Here is a 14318-nt window from a genome sequence, read left to right as displayed (position 1 = left end):
TTTGTAATTCAAATCAAAATTCTGAGGAACAATTTTTTGAATTTTGATAAAAATTCTCAAATTAAAGTCAGAATTTTGGCACTAATCCTATTCCATAGCAGTGTGTCAACAGTAATAAACTTTTTCATGAAATCTAAATCCATAAACATAAAAACCTGTTTGAACTGTTACCTTATTAAAAGAAAAACAATTTCAAAATTCTTGGGCTCATCATTTGTTTTCTATTTTAATGGCCAAATTTTTACCCTTCTTAATTTGTGATCGGGGGTCCGATCAAAGTCATTTCTAGGGTCACAATTGGCCCCCGGGCCACACTTTGGACATCCCTGATGTATCTGATCCGACTTTGTTTAAAAAGTGTATGAAAAACCGCAATAATGATAATGACTCAGAGTGAGAGATCTTTCCAATTAACACATCTCTAACCTTATCCAGCCTGTCAAAAGATAATTCTAACGCCCCCTGCTGACAGTATAAATATATACAATAACAAAATCCCAAAAATAAACTCTTTTGCCGTTTTATTTCACTACAAGTGACAGAAGAAACAACATGTATAAAAAATAATACAGACAATTAAACTACCACAAGCATCCATCCACAAACGGACACAATAAGTTCCTTTATGAGTCCCGAAAGGCCTTCAGTTGATGTTCATGTTTTTGCCACAAAGCCTTGAGTTGGTTGGCACAACAGGAAGAGTGCGGATATAAAAGACTTTCACATATAAATGAGCGGGTGATGAAGGCCTCCAGCACAAACGTTTGTTTCTGGTATATTTTCTGCAACACCAACATGACTACACACACAACTATCATGAGATCTGTAGATTTTGTAAAACCGTTTAAAGCCTGGTCCTTTAAAATGTAAAGGTTATGATTTCTGCAATAGTGAACGTAATAAAGTGACAGCTTTAGGAAAATGTAAAACATGACAGCACCACAAAACCGTCAAAGCCCCACTTCTACAGTCGACTGTGTGCACGTGTAAACGTAGCAGGGTTTGATCCGAAGGCCCGGTGGCTTAAGTGTTTTAAGAGTTTCCCATGAAGGTCATCCCGCAGTCGGCTCCCGATTCCGAGCAGGCGTCCATCCGGGCCAGCCTGCTCTGCTCCAGAGCGATGGCCTCTGCAGAGTGCTTACACTTCTCCGACCCACACTGACACGTGAAGTACTTGCTCTTAATGTCCCAGAAGCGGTCGCCGTAGTCAAACCTGAAGACAAACGTCACTTATTTACGACGGCGTGTTATGGACATCGTAGAGATATATATATAAAACAGGATTACATTCCTACCAAAAAACAAGAAACAAAAGGAATAGAAAAGGAAAGTTTGAGTTTTTCAGGAGAAAAACGTGAAAATTTCTGAGTTTGAAGAGTCAAAAATGTGCTAGAAAAAAATCAGATTTTTAGATTAATCTCAGAAAAATTTGAGAAAAACCCCCTGAAAAAAAGAGTTTGAAACATTTAAAAGTTGTTAGAAAAACAGAAATTTTGAGATTAATTTCTAAANTTTTCTAGAAAAAACTTGTACATTTCTGAGTTTCAAAATTGGAAATGATAAAAGAATAAAAAAATAACATTTTTAGAATAATCAGAAAAGTTTGAAGAAAAGTATGGAAATTCTTGAGTTTGAAAAGTCAAAAATTTGCTAAATAAACCTGAAATTTTGTGATTAGAAATATTCTAGGAAAAACATGGAAATTTGTGAGTTTGAAAAGTTGAAAATTAGCCAGAAAAAAAAATTGACGGTAATCTCAAAAATGTTCATGTTTTGTCCTGAAACATCTTATAAGTGTAAAATTTGCTAGAAAAGACTCAAATTTTGAGCTACATCTCAAAAGATTTTGAGAAAAAACATGGACATTTCCTTTGAAACTCATAAAATTTCCATGTTTTTTTTCTGGCAATTTTTAAAATTTTCAATTTCAGAAATGTTAATTTTTTGTTTAGAATATTTCTGAGAATAATCTAAAAATTTCTGATAAGTTTTTGACATTTCAACCTCTTGTTTTGTCCAGAATATTTCTGAGATTTTTTGGCAAAAGGTTAATTTTTTCTTCGACCTAAACGAAGAATGTCGTTCTTATTACTCGTCAGAGACGTGAAAAGGCCGTAAATTGTCGTCTCACCCCAGTTCCTGTCCACTCAGGATGTCTCTGGAGCTGAAGAAGGCGATGCGAGGGAAGCGCAGGTCCTGATGCAGCATGAACACGCGCACCGGGATGAGGTTTGGGTCACACAGGTGGTTGATGAAGCGACTGATGTTGCCGTAGTAACGTGCGTCTATGCAGTAAACCTCCCCGTCCTTCAGAGGAAAAAACAGAAATTGGGATTGCAAAAGCAAATCTCTTGAGATTATAGAACTTGATTTAATCAATTAATTTAATTTTTGTTTTTTAAAGATGAAATTTTTGGATTTTTTTTTTTTTTTTTTATGAATGCACTTCTTGAGTTTCCATTTGTTTCTATTTATTCAGGTCAACTCTACAACAAAATACAAGGGTCAGGCTTGTTTTATTTTCATAAAAAAATATTTATCTCCGTCTGGTTTACCTTGTTGTCGAGGTCAAACAAGTAGGAGTCGTCTTCTCGAACATCAGCCTCGGCGTCAGAGATCAGCTCTCCCACATATCTGAGTTTGAAGAGGAAAAACGTTTTGTTACGTTCTGCAAAGCAGGAAGGCAGACGAGTAGTGAACGCTTCTCGTACTCGCAGATGAAGCTGCCCTGAGGAATGTCCTGCATCGCTCGGACTCCCCAGCCCATCTTCTCCGTCCTGTACAGCTGCAGGCGGACTCTGAGAGACAAAAGGTCAGAGGTCAGCAGAGAGGTCGTCTGTCTCCTTTTGACTCTTCTGTACGTTTTCCAAGTCTAAATTTCTTTTCTGATTTAGATGTTAATGTTTGTCTGTAAAGAGTTTAAAAAAATCTGTGAAAACAAAACACGAAGCGATGGATGGATGGATGGATGGATGGATGGATGGATGGATGGATGGATGGATGGATGGATGGATGGATGGATGGACAGTTAAAGATTGAAGGACAGACGGATGGAGTTACGGATGGACGGATGAATCAATCAATGAAAAAAAGTCAGTCGAAAAAAGAAAAAAAGGAACAGAAAAAGAAAGAAAGAAAGAAGTAAAAAATAAAAAAGCTCAAAAACAAAGAATCAGAAAAATGAAGCAAAAAAGAAGCAAAGAAAGAGAAAAACAAAGAAAGAAAAACTAATAATGAAAGAACAAAAGAAAGAATCAGATAAAGAAACAAGCAAGGAAAGACAGAAAGAGGGATATGGAAAGAAGAAACAAAGAAATAGACGAACAGAAAAAAGCAAAGAAAAAAGAAAAACAAACTGAAAAATAAAGCAAAAGAAATAAGCAAAGAAACAAAGAAGCAAATAAAGAGAAAAACAGACAAAAAGAAAAAATGAGATTCTAAGAAAAAAGAAACAAAGAAAATCAAAGAAAGAAAAATATAAAAAAAGATAATGTAAGAATGGAAGTGTAAAACAAAGAAAGAAAAGGAAAAATAATCAAAGAAAGAAGGAAGAAAAGATAAGAGAAAAGAAAAACTGAACATTTCCTACTTAATTGGGACATGAATGAACCTGAATCTGAGTTTTCAGTTTTCCAAACTTATCCAGATGTGTAAAATACTTCAAATGTTTTCTGGTTTTCCTTAAACTACTGAAAACAGTCACCATGCTGCTGCTTGTAGGATCTGTTTGTCAGAAACCCTGCAGATTAATAATCTGTAATCTGTGGTAGTTACTTTATTCCCGCTTGGACGACTCTGTTCTTGCACGTCCGATAACACGAACACGCCATGTTGCATTCGAAGATGAGAGGAGGTTCGATTTTGTTGAATTCCTGAAGCAGCCGTTGATCCTGCAGACAGAAATGAGAAAAAAACATAAAATAATTCAATCAGATAAAGTTTCACATTTAATCTGACGTAAAACTTTTAGTACTGCATTAAAAACAGAAAGTAAGATGAGAGAAGATACCAAAACTAGCTTGAAACAGTCCAAACAGCAGCAAAGTTTTACTGTTTAGTTTTATAAAATGTGAGTTTAAGTAATAAAGGATAACTCCTGAGATGCTGCAGCAGGTGTTTACCTTGTCATACCAGCAGCGGATGCTCAGCTGCCCACAGAGGCAGTTACTGGAAGAGCAGTCGTCAGTGCAGCTACAATGCTACAAACACCAAAAGTAGAAGGAAACTTTGTGTTTATTACAGCCAAACCAAAAAACATGAAAGTTTTTATACAAAATGAATGTAAAATAAAATGAAGTCACCTGTAAGTGTGTGATGTTTCGATCTATGTTCATTGCTGACGTCTCGCAGTTTTCAGAAACGTATTTATAATCCGACGGACATCCTTCGTCGTCCACGGCGTTCACGCAGGGGATCGGTATGTTTTCGTAGCCCTGCGCCACGTCACTGCGACCGACAACAAATCGTCGTTCAACGAGCGAAGAGCAGAAAACTCTGTGAAGCTGGGAGGAAACAAACCTGCAGATGATTCGCTCTGTCCGGATCAGCCGGTTGGCGATTCCTCTGCGCAGCTTCCTGTTGATCTGTAGCGAAACCCAGACGGGCGTGTCGGGCCGGGCGAGGCTGAGCGGCGTGTCGCCCTCCCTGTTCATGATATCGATGTCCGCACCTCTCGACAAAAACAACCTGCAGAAAGCAAGAAAAGCTCAAGTTTAAAGTGTGAGGCTCAATCGATTAATCGTGATTAATCGATTATTGAAGTAATCCACAACTAATTTAGAAATTGATTAATTGTTGATCGTTTTCACATCTAATAATCCCACAGATTGTTTCTTTTGGAGTCAATATTTACCCAGGTAGTTGGAGTAACATTCGTGATTAATTGATTATTGAAATAATTGGCAAACTAATTTAGTAATCGATTAATCGTTAGCTGGACTAAAGTGAGATTGTGTTGCTGAAAGAACAACACAATCAGAGCAGTAATTAAGTCAAAGCTGTAAAATGTATACATATACATTCTGCATTTAAGATTTAAAAAAACTCTTAGCTTTCAGAATTGTAAAATAAAATTAGAAATAACATTTCAGCCGACATTTACGTTTTTACATTAATAAACTGACAGACTGTTTATTTTTTAATCATATTTACCCTGATAGTCGGAGAAACATTAGATCTCGATTTGTGATTAATCGATTATTGAAATAAGATGCAAAAGGAGATATGGGGCATGTCCCTTTATCAAAACCGATTAACATACCAATTAGTAGGGCTGAAATGATTAATCGTGATTAATCAACTATTGAAATAACCGTCAAACTAATTTAGTAATCTAATAATCCTTAACTAGAGTAAATAGACTTAAAAAAAGTTACTTGGCTGAAGGAACAACACAATCAGAGCCAAAATTATAAAAACATATTTAAACCTTTACATTTATGATGAAAAAAAAACCCAAAACCAAGTGGAATCGTTTTAGCTTCACTTGGTTCAAATTCTGTAAAAACATAATAAATCTCCTATTTCACACTTTTTTATACCTGGATATTAATGTGTAAATCCAAAAAATAGTCAACAGATTATCACTATGATGTGATGACGATAAGTCAAACAGAAAGTTATTTTTAGCTGCAGATGTATCCCTTCCTGCAAATGATCACTAAAGGAAGCTATGGTGTTACATTTAGGCAATAAAATGTTTATTTTCTTATTTATAAAAGGAAATTTAATTTCTAAACAACAACAAAAATAACGTATTTCTAATCTCGTATGAAATTATCTTCAGTAATTAAATGAAAAGTCTGCAGAATGTGCCAGTTAATGGTGAGAATAATCGCTGGTTGCATTATGTGAACTCACGTCACACACTCCAGATATCCCTCTCTGGCGGCGATGTGCAGCGGCGTGTCTCCATGCACGTTAACCGAGGATAGGGAGCAGCCGGAGTTCAGTACCAGCTCTGCGATGTCGATGTTCCCGGCGTACGCCGCCCAGTGGAGACACACGTTCAGCTCCTGCAGCACAGCAAAGAACTTATCCACCGATATCCAGGAGCCAAACCTCCCAATGTTAGGAACTTAACCATGAACTATCAGCATCTATGACTGGATTTTTTTTTCTAAAGTGTTGGCGATTTTCTTAGGGCATAAAAAAAGTTGGAAAAAGTTTTTTGTAAAAAAAAAAAAGAAGAAAGAAAATTGTAGGATTTTTTTCTGTTGTAATTTTCTCCAAATAAAAAGCTGTTGTTTGGAGAAAACATCAGTAGTATTTAGTCTTTAGGGGTTACTTGATGTCACAACATTTCTTCTGCCTGCTACAGTTGTCTACAACAGAAGGAGGGACGGGGTTTTCCTGAGTTGGTCAACAGGCTTTTTCGTCTGTCCGCCATATTGGATTTAACTAAATCTTCTTGCAGTTGCAGCTGATGGCCAGTAGTTGGCAGTGTATTGTATGATGCACTAGTGTCCACTTCAGTGGTGTGTGTGTATTTATGTTATAAAAATCCACAAGAAAATGGCTTTTACTGCAGTGACCGCTATGCATGAAAGGGTTAAATGGAAATTATATATTTTTTGGGAAGCAAGTAATTCTGTTTTATACTAAAGTGCCAAAGAAATCATGAAGATTCAAGCAGAAAATCCATCTTATGTTGCCTTTAAACACCAGCTGAGGCTCTCTCACATTCAGTTTCTCATTTAAAAACATACTTTATTTTTTAAACACTCACCTTGTCTTTAATTGAGACGTCGGCTCCTCTGTTCAGCAACGATTTGATCACTTGAACGTGTTTGTGCTCTGCAGCCCAGATGATCGGTGTCCAACCACCGTTGTCCTGAAATTGGAGAACCAAACCTGTTTGTGTTTATATCAAATTTCTGAAATATTAGATATTAATCTGTTGGATTAATGGTACTTTAACGTTTATTAATGAAGAAATAAACATTAAAGGGCAGTATTATGTATTTTCTAGGCACTTCAGTTGTTATAAAAATGCTATATTTAACAAATATGACTTAAAGAAATCTGACTTTGTTATTTAAGGCCTTGAAATTGGGTCATTGTCTCTTTAAAAACTCTGCCTTCATCACAACATGACTCCTCTATTAACTCTTTTATAAAGTTTTTGCTAGCGTCTCTCTAAGAAGTAGCTCAGATAACGAGCTCAGCGCAGTTCCACCAAGTGTTTGCTAATTGATACTGGCTAGTCTGAAGGAGCTGAGTGAAGGAGGAGCAGCGCCTTGAAGGCGGGGCTACGTCCACCCAGGTGTTTGCTGAGTGGTTGCCATGGAGATTAAAGGATTTCTCAAACATGCATGAAAGAATCAGAGCAACACATTACAACGTGACATAAAGCTTAAAAAGTCGATTTTCAAAGCACTGCTCCTTTAAAAGTTGGACTTTCATACATTAATGTGAATAATAATTGCAAATGAGTGTGGAAGGTGCTTTAATAATCTTATATATTTTTAAAATATCCACTATAAATAAAAATATTTTGTGACTGAGGTTAATGATTGTAGTTCTGCTCCCACCTGAGCGTTTACGTCCACCTGGCCGGTCTCCAGAAGCATATTAACGATTTCCAGGTTCCCCAGCTTGGCTGCGTGGTGGAGGCCAGTGTATCCATCCTCCTCCTGGTAAAGAAACACAAACAAAGTGGCTGAAACCACAACAACAACAACAGCAAAAATCCAGTGTAAATGCGAAATGTGAGCACGGATACTCACAACATGATAAACGCAGGCGCCGTTCTGGATCAGGTAACGAGCCACATCAACGTGATTATTGATCACGGCTTCCAGCAGAGGAGTCCTCAGGTCTTTGTCTTTGGCATCAACCTGAGCTCCAGCCTGGCGCCATTAAACCACAACAGGAGGTTAGTTAGCTGGGTGCTAAAACCTGTGGATGACCAGCAGGCTGCCGCGTTTATTAACCTGTATCAGCATGTAGCAGACCTCCAGCAGGCCTCTCTGGGCTGCAGCGTGGAGAGCTGAACGTCGGTTCTGAGACTCAGGCTGGTACGTTGGATCGATTCCCTCCACTGGAAGACAGAGAAACACAAATTAACTTCATGCTCTTTTTGCCGTAAATTTTATAAATTATAGATTTTCTGCATATTTGTTGAAATAATAATCTTTTACAAAATCAATCTCGTCGACTTCCTCCTTTAGCTTTTATTGCCTTCAGAAGAAATACACCAGAAACAACCAATCAGAGACAGGAGGCGGGTCTTAGCGCTGTCAATCAACCTCATGTACTCGCTGCTAAAAGAAACTACTTACTGTTACAGAAAACCATTTCTCTGCTGTCATCAGTGGCTATGCTAACTAGCATTATCATTCATGACAGGATTTGCTAGCTGCATCCTAATAGAGAGCAAGGGGGAGGGAGGAGAAGGGATGAGCAGCACTACATGAGATTGTGATTGACAGCGCTAAGATTCTCCTTCTGACTCTGATCGGTTGTTTATAGTTTGCGAGAAGGCAGAGGACGTCAATTTTTTAAACAATTATATGTGTCAGCTCCCAATGCTAACTAGAAACAACCAATCAGAGCCAGGAGGAGGGTCTTAGTGCTGTCAATCAGCCCATGTTGGCGTTGCTCAACCCCTCCACCCATAAAGCCCATAAACAGCAGAGCATGTCATGAATGCTAAAGCTAGGTTTTCCAGTCGCGGTGAGTTGTTTTATTTACATTTAGCAGCGAGTACATGAGGTTGACTGACAGCACTAAGACCCTCCTCCTGTCCCTGATTGGTTGTTTTTGGTCGGGAGCGGTGCATTTCTTCAGACAGCAATAGCAGCTCAGGGAGGAGGTGGAGGCGATCGATCGTTTCACAGATTATCTGCCACAACTTGGTGACAAATCTCTAAAAACAAATATTTGTATAAAGTTACAAACTGCAGCTGTAAAGAGCCTCTCTGGTGGGTTAAAGGTCAGCAGACCAAATAAATAAACTTCTCCTGATGCCTGCCTGGCTTCTCCCTGCAGCAGATGTAATTACCTCTCCTTATCTGCACCATCGTCTCTGCTGCTGGTCTCTGGGCTAATGTCTCCTCCCTGACCTTTTGCTCTTTCTATTGTGGCAATAAAGATTTTAAATATGTAGAAAGCAACAGTGAGCACAACTTCTGTACAGAAATTAAAGAATGTAATGAAAGATTTGGTTTATTCCTGGCATTAACTAGCTAACAAGGGATGTAACAACATGAGCATTATTGCTAACATTATTGCTAACTAGATTAGCATGACATACTGGCATCATTTAGCATCATTACTTAACTTACAGCATTTGGAAAAAACTGTGTAATGTTTCTGACACACACCATGCAGAAATACTCAGCAAAATGTCTCCACTCGGTGTAAGAAGGAGTTAGCGTCGCTACGCTCATGGTGCGTTTAAAGACGGCTCGGAAAAACATGTTATGGCATGTTTAACAACGGTTCAAACCGTTTTAACGGCTGAAAACAGATGACCCTTTCAGATATTTGTGACATATGTTGATTTTTCTTTTACAGTGCTTATTATGGTATGCCACTCACTCAGCATCAGCAGCACTCGCTGGACCTCTCCTTGCTTTGCAGCAGGATACAGCTGCCGCGGGTGGAACCTCAGTTTCTTCCTCCTGGTTCAGAAAGAGCGGTTTTGATCAGAAATAGTAAAGAAAATGTGTTTTCTTTTTTTTTTTTTTTTTTTACTTTTTCTGGACGACAACAACGTTTACATGCCTCTAATGCAACATATGTGTATGTGAAATTATTATTATGTGTGCAAAAAACAACTTTCCCCCAATTAAACAGATTTTAGCAAAAATATTTTAATTCTGCACAATTTCACATTGACACTCCAAAAATTAACTCTCAATATGTTTCTAAAAGTACAGAACATTAGGTGCATACTAATAAATAATAAAATACTAAACAATTCAATTATGAGAATAAATGTTAAACTTTTCTGTCTTGTAAATAAGATTTATAATCTCAATGAGACAATGCGTATAAAGGTAAAAAAAAGTTATATTTTAATATATTATACTATATTATGTACCTATTATAATATTTACATATATATTACTCACATATTACATATATAAATATGTAATATACATATATAATATAATGTAAATATGACATAGGTAGAGCATATATGTACATATATAATATTTAATTATTATGAGAAGAAAGTCATAAAATTATTAGAATGATGTAATTATAAAATATAATCAATAAAGTTTATTCTATTTAATTATTTTCTATTATTACTGTATTCTAATAATTTTATGACTTAATTATCACAATAATATTTACATATAAATATATCATTAATTTCATTTTTTTAGTGTGGCCCTAATACTCCATTGTACTAAAATCTAAATCCATGCAGTCTAACCTTTCTGTTTCCTGTGTGAGAATTGCTTTCTGCAGCGCCGCCCTGCTGGGTCCAGGTGGTAGTGCACTGGGGCTGACTGACTTCCCATTAGGCATGCAGAGAGACGGTCCCACGCTGTCCACTCCCTCCTCCGCTGGAGGAACAGCAGGCAGAGTCGTGGCTGAGGGGACGGGCGGAGGAGGCTGCTGCTCCACTGTGGGAGCTGCCAGGCCGTGGCTTCGCATTCGAGCGCTAAGAAGACACAAAAACAGGGAATCTGCAGCTTTCACCAACTCAAATATAAGACTTTTCAAGACGCTTTCAAGACCATTGCGTAGGAAATTTAAGACCTGTATCACTACAGAAATGTACAAAAGAGAAATTCATATTTTATACGGTAGTGCTAAGCTTCCTCGCACATAAAGCAAGTAGCATCACAGCGTTGTCCAACCAACTGGGGCAGGGTTTCCCCCAGTGTATTATAAGTCTGGCGGGGCACCAGGCTTTACTTGCACCCCCACCAGGCTTAGCTTTGCTTATTTTATTTATTTTAGGGGTTTTTAAGACTTCATAGTTGGTGTTAAGGTATTGTTGATAATGTCTTCCAATAGCATATAATTACCTGGTGATATTTTAAAATTTCCTCTCAACTTTAAACATTTTTTAAGTCAAAAACACAGAAAGTTGCTGGACGACTGCACTAGGTTCCCTACCATCAGGTTTGGCAGGTTTTCTGTGGCGATAAAGTTACACTTACCAATGATCAATCAATCTATCAAGTTTATTTGTACAGCATATTTCCACAACAAAGCAGTTCAAAGTGCCATAAATCATAAAAACGCAATAAAAACATAAAAGAGTCACCAATTTTAAAACCAGTAATAAACATTGCATTTTGTTGAGTACCGTCATTAAAATCATCAATACAAACCAAATATGTTGGTCAACATAATGGCTCAAAAGCAGCCGTGATGTAAAGGCACTCAGTGTTTCAGCTGTTTTGCAGTTTTCTGGAAGTTGGTTCCAGATTTGTGGTGAAACTGAATGTGCGACAGACGCCAAAAAAAAGTGAGGGTTCATTAGCAGCTAACTAGCTGTAGCCTCAAGTCACAGAACATAATGACGATGTCTGTGCATGACTGAAACATCTGCCTGAAAAATGAAGGTAGAATTATGCCGGATTAAATAATCCCACCACGACAAAATTTAAGAGAATTGACGGGATTTCCCCCAAAAGAATTTCAGACATTTTAAGGCCTTAATTTTAGATACATGAATTCAAGATTTTTTAAGGATGCACAGACAATCTGGATAAAGTTTTAGATTTCACCTTTAAGGCTGCGGTGTGTGTGTGGTTTTTTTTTTTTACATATTTGTTAAAACTATGACTATGTCCTGACAGTGCAATATGAGACAGATAATCTGTGAAGAAAAAAATCAAGCTCCCTGAGCTGCTACTGCCGTCTGAAGAAATGTTCCGCTCCCAGTCAAAAACAACCAATCAGAGCCAGGAGGCGGGTCTTTGCGCTGCCAATCAACTCGTGTAAAAGCTACTCAATGGGATAAAGGTGGAGAAACAACTTACCGTTACAGAAAAACTGTTTACGCATTGTCATCTGTGGCTGTGCTACCTAGCCTTAGCATTTGTGTCAGGCTATTTTGTGGTGAACCGGCTTTCACAGATTGTCTTTCTTATATCACAACATAATTATAATTTTAACAAATGGCTAAAATCATGTTTGTAGAATATTTCAGTAAAATATTGTACCTGACAGGCCTTTCAGGCATCTTCCCGTCCTTCATCCCTCCTGTTGAGGCAGTGAGAGAGGGTGCCGTCGGGGCTGACGGGGGCAGGGAGGGCGTGGTTGTGGAGGAGGCCGACATGGTGACCACCGTGGTTGCAGAGGTTGATGCCAAGGAGGGGATGATGATCTCCTGGGCCTCTGAGGCGTCTTCCCCACAGTGCGGACAGAAAAGCATCCCGCCGCCGTTGGCCTTGCTGCGGCCGCCGCTCAGTACGGTCACACAGCCGCGGTGGAAGCGATGAGCGATCCGCTGGTCCGGGCAGCATTCCAGAAAAGTGCCCTGAGAGAGGAGGGGAGATTTGAAACAAATCAGATTGAAACACAAAAAGATGTGATAAGAAACAAGGAGGAGGAAGGAATCCTAATTTTACCCTCCACCCACAGGTTCACACTTACTGCTATGCAGAAGTACCCACAGCCAGGACAGCAGTGGTGTTTCACCATGTGGGAGCGATGGACGTCACACAGAACCATAAGGGGAATCCGGCTGGACGGCCGCATCGTCTCTGCTTTCATGGTCCAGTTGGTGCAAGCCTGGAGCTGAAACCCAGCGACAGAGGAGCCGGCAGACTGAATTTAAGACTTTTGATTATATTTAACTACCTGAGCTACTTTTACAAAGTGGCAGAACTAAACATTTCAAATTTATTATTATGAAGGATGAACTATTTTGCTTCCTTGAACAAGTTAGATCTATGAGCGATACAAGACATGTTCATTACATTTTTACATACAATCATTCTTAGATAATGAGATTTTAATCTGCTCAGTATCTTAAGATCCTTTCATAATGACCTGTTTTAGGCCATCTCGTCACTTTAAGTCCAAATTAGCTACTGCTGGCCACGCCTCTCAAATCAACGTTTACACTCACACATGAAAGTGGCGGCAAAAAGACGCACAGTTATGCAACCATATATCTTTGAAAAGCATTAGTAGAGCGTCCTGTACAACCAACAGGACTACAGCAAGTGGATTCTGGATGGTAAGCCAGCAACAAAACACTTGTCTTTTCCAGCAGCCATTGTACAGCAGTAAAACCAGCTGATCAAATGTGCTGGAGGTCAGCTAGGTGACAGGCTGGGTTTCGCTGGGGTTGCTAGGAAACGGCGCCAATTATGACGCAACATTTTTGTTTCATAGACACCAGAAAACATAAACGTGTTGCAAATTAGAAGAAGTAGAAACTCAAAAGGAAATACAAAAACAGATTTTTTTCCCATGTTTTCTAAAAAACAGAAAATTCTTGGTTGTCCTTCCTTTTTTGGGCTGCTGAATTTCTTCAGATTTGCATCTAATGCTTCAGTTCCTTCTGATCATTTGCCTTTATTTGGTCCCTTATTGGTATATCTTTGGACAATGGCTCCTAGTTTGCCTCTTTTCAGTCTAGTCCGTTTCTCAAAGCGCTACTAGAGTAAATAATAAACTGGATGAGGATGCGTGTTCCTGTCAGGTATCAGCTGGACGAACCTCTCCGTTGAGGCTTTCTGTTGCCATGCACTGTCTGCTGACCCGCTGGCTGGTGCTGTCGACTCGAGGAGCCTCCATCCTGCAGCTGCACAGAGGAAGCTCCTCCAGCCGCTCCATGTCCCCTGCTTCGCTTCCATCTGCAGAGACATTTCACATTTAACCGCAAACAACAAAAAATAAAGACTAGAAATATATTCTACACTATTTATAGCCAGAAAAAACATTTAATCTAGTCATTTTGTATTTATTTTGTACAATTAATAACTTTTTACCAAATATTTGAACAGAAAAATTAAAGGATGCTGATCTGATTGTGAAGATTAAGTAATATTTTTACTAATCTGTACCAGACAGACTGAATAATTTCACATCTAAAAGTCTAAAAGTGGATCCCATCTGTTATTTTCTTTGTAAACACTGACTGAAGACGAGCATATTTGAATAAATCTATCAGCTGATCAGATAAGGAAATGTTTTTCCAGCTAATTTGACTGTTTGCATAAGAGCCTTTTATGTGGTCCACAATTTAAAGAGACAGTAACATTTAATAACCGACCAGCAGGAGGGGAAAGAGTCAGACTGTCAGCAGCAGCGATGTCCAAATCACCCAAAGGAACCTCTGTGTATTCTGCAGACCTTTCTGCTGAAAAACAAAATATAGATACAAAAATCAT

At 38.4% G+C, this 14318-nt stretch overlaps 1 protein-coding gene across 3 annotated transcripts in view; it reads right to left on the bottom strand.

Annotated features, from left to right (window-relative positions):
- Window positions 1-504: 504 nt before the first annotated feature.
- The window catches only part of ehmt2 (euchromatic histone-lysine N-methyltransferase 2), a 19295-nt gene continuing 5481 nt past the window's right edge, over window positions 505-14318 (bottom strand). For 2 of the 3 annotated variants that reach the window (XM_015050990.1, XM_015050992.1), the window contains exons 10-28: window positions 14201-14287; window positions 13645-13781; window positions 12571-12714; window positions 12138-12454; window positions 10391-10621; window positions 9544-9626; window positions 7935-8041; window positions 7728-7850; window positions 7533-7634; window positions 6728-6832; window positions 5860-6014; window positions 4519-4686; window positions 4302-4446; window positions 4122-4199; window positions 3775-3890; window positions 2712-2798; window positions 2556-2634; window positions 2132-2307; window positions 505-1213 (exon numbers count right to left, since the gene is read on the bottom strand). In XM_015050990.1, coding sequence (XP_014906476.1) covers window positions 1033-1213; window positions 2132-2307; window positions 2556-2634; window positions 2712-2798; window positions 3775-3890; window positions 4122-4199; window positions 4302-4446; window positions 4519-4686; window positions 5860-6014; window positions 6728-6832; window positions 7533-7634; window positions 7728-7850; window positions 7935-8041; window positions 9544-9626; window positions 10391-10621; window positions 12138-12454; window positions 12571-12714; window positions 13645-13781; window positions 14201-14287 — 2621 coding nt within the window. In that variant the 3' untranslated portion in view covers window positions 505-1032. The remainder of the gene's footprint in view (window positions 1214-2131; window positions 2308-2555; window positions 2635-2711; window positions 2799-3774; window positions 3891-4121; window positions 4200-4301; window positions 4447-4518; window positions 4687-5859; window positions 6015-6727; window positions 6833-7532; window positions 7635-7727; window positions 7851-7934; window positions 8042-9543; window positions 9627-10390; window positions 10622-12137; window positions 12455-12570; window positions 12715-13644; window positions 13782-14200; window positions 14288-14318) is intronic. The other variant, XM_015050991.1, reaches the window with a different exon arrangement.

Source organism: Poecilia latipinna, unplaced genomic scaffold (assembly GCF_001443285.1).
Source record: "Poecilia latipinna isolate Pla-1442-1.1 unplaced genomic scaffold, P_latipinna-1.0 Scaffold1022, whole genome shotgun sequence".
In the NCBI taxonomy this organism is placed as follows: domain Eukaryota; kingdom Metazoa; phylum Chordata; class Actinopteri; order Cyprinodontiformes; family Poeciliidae; genus Poecilia; species Poecilia latipinna.
The sequence above is the reverse complement of the archived record's forward strand: the minus strand, read 5'-3'. Positions and strand labels throughout refer to the sequence as shown.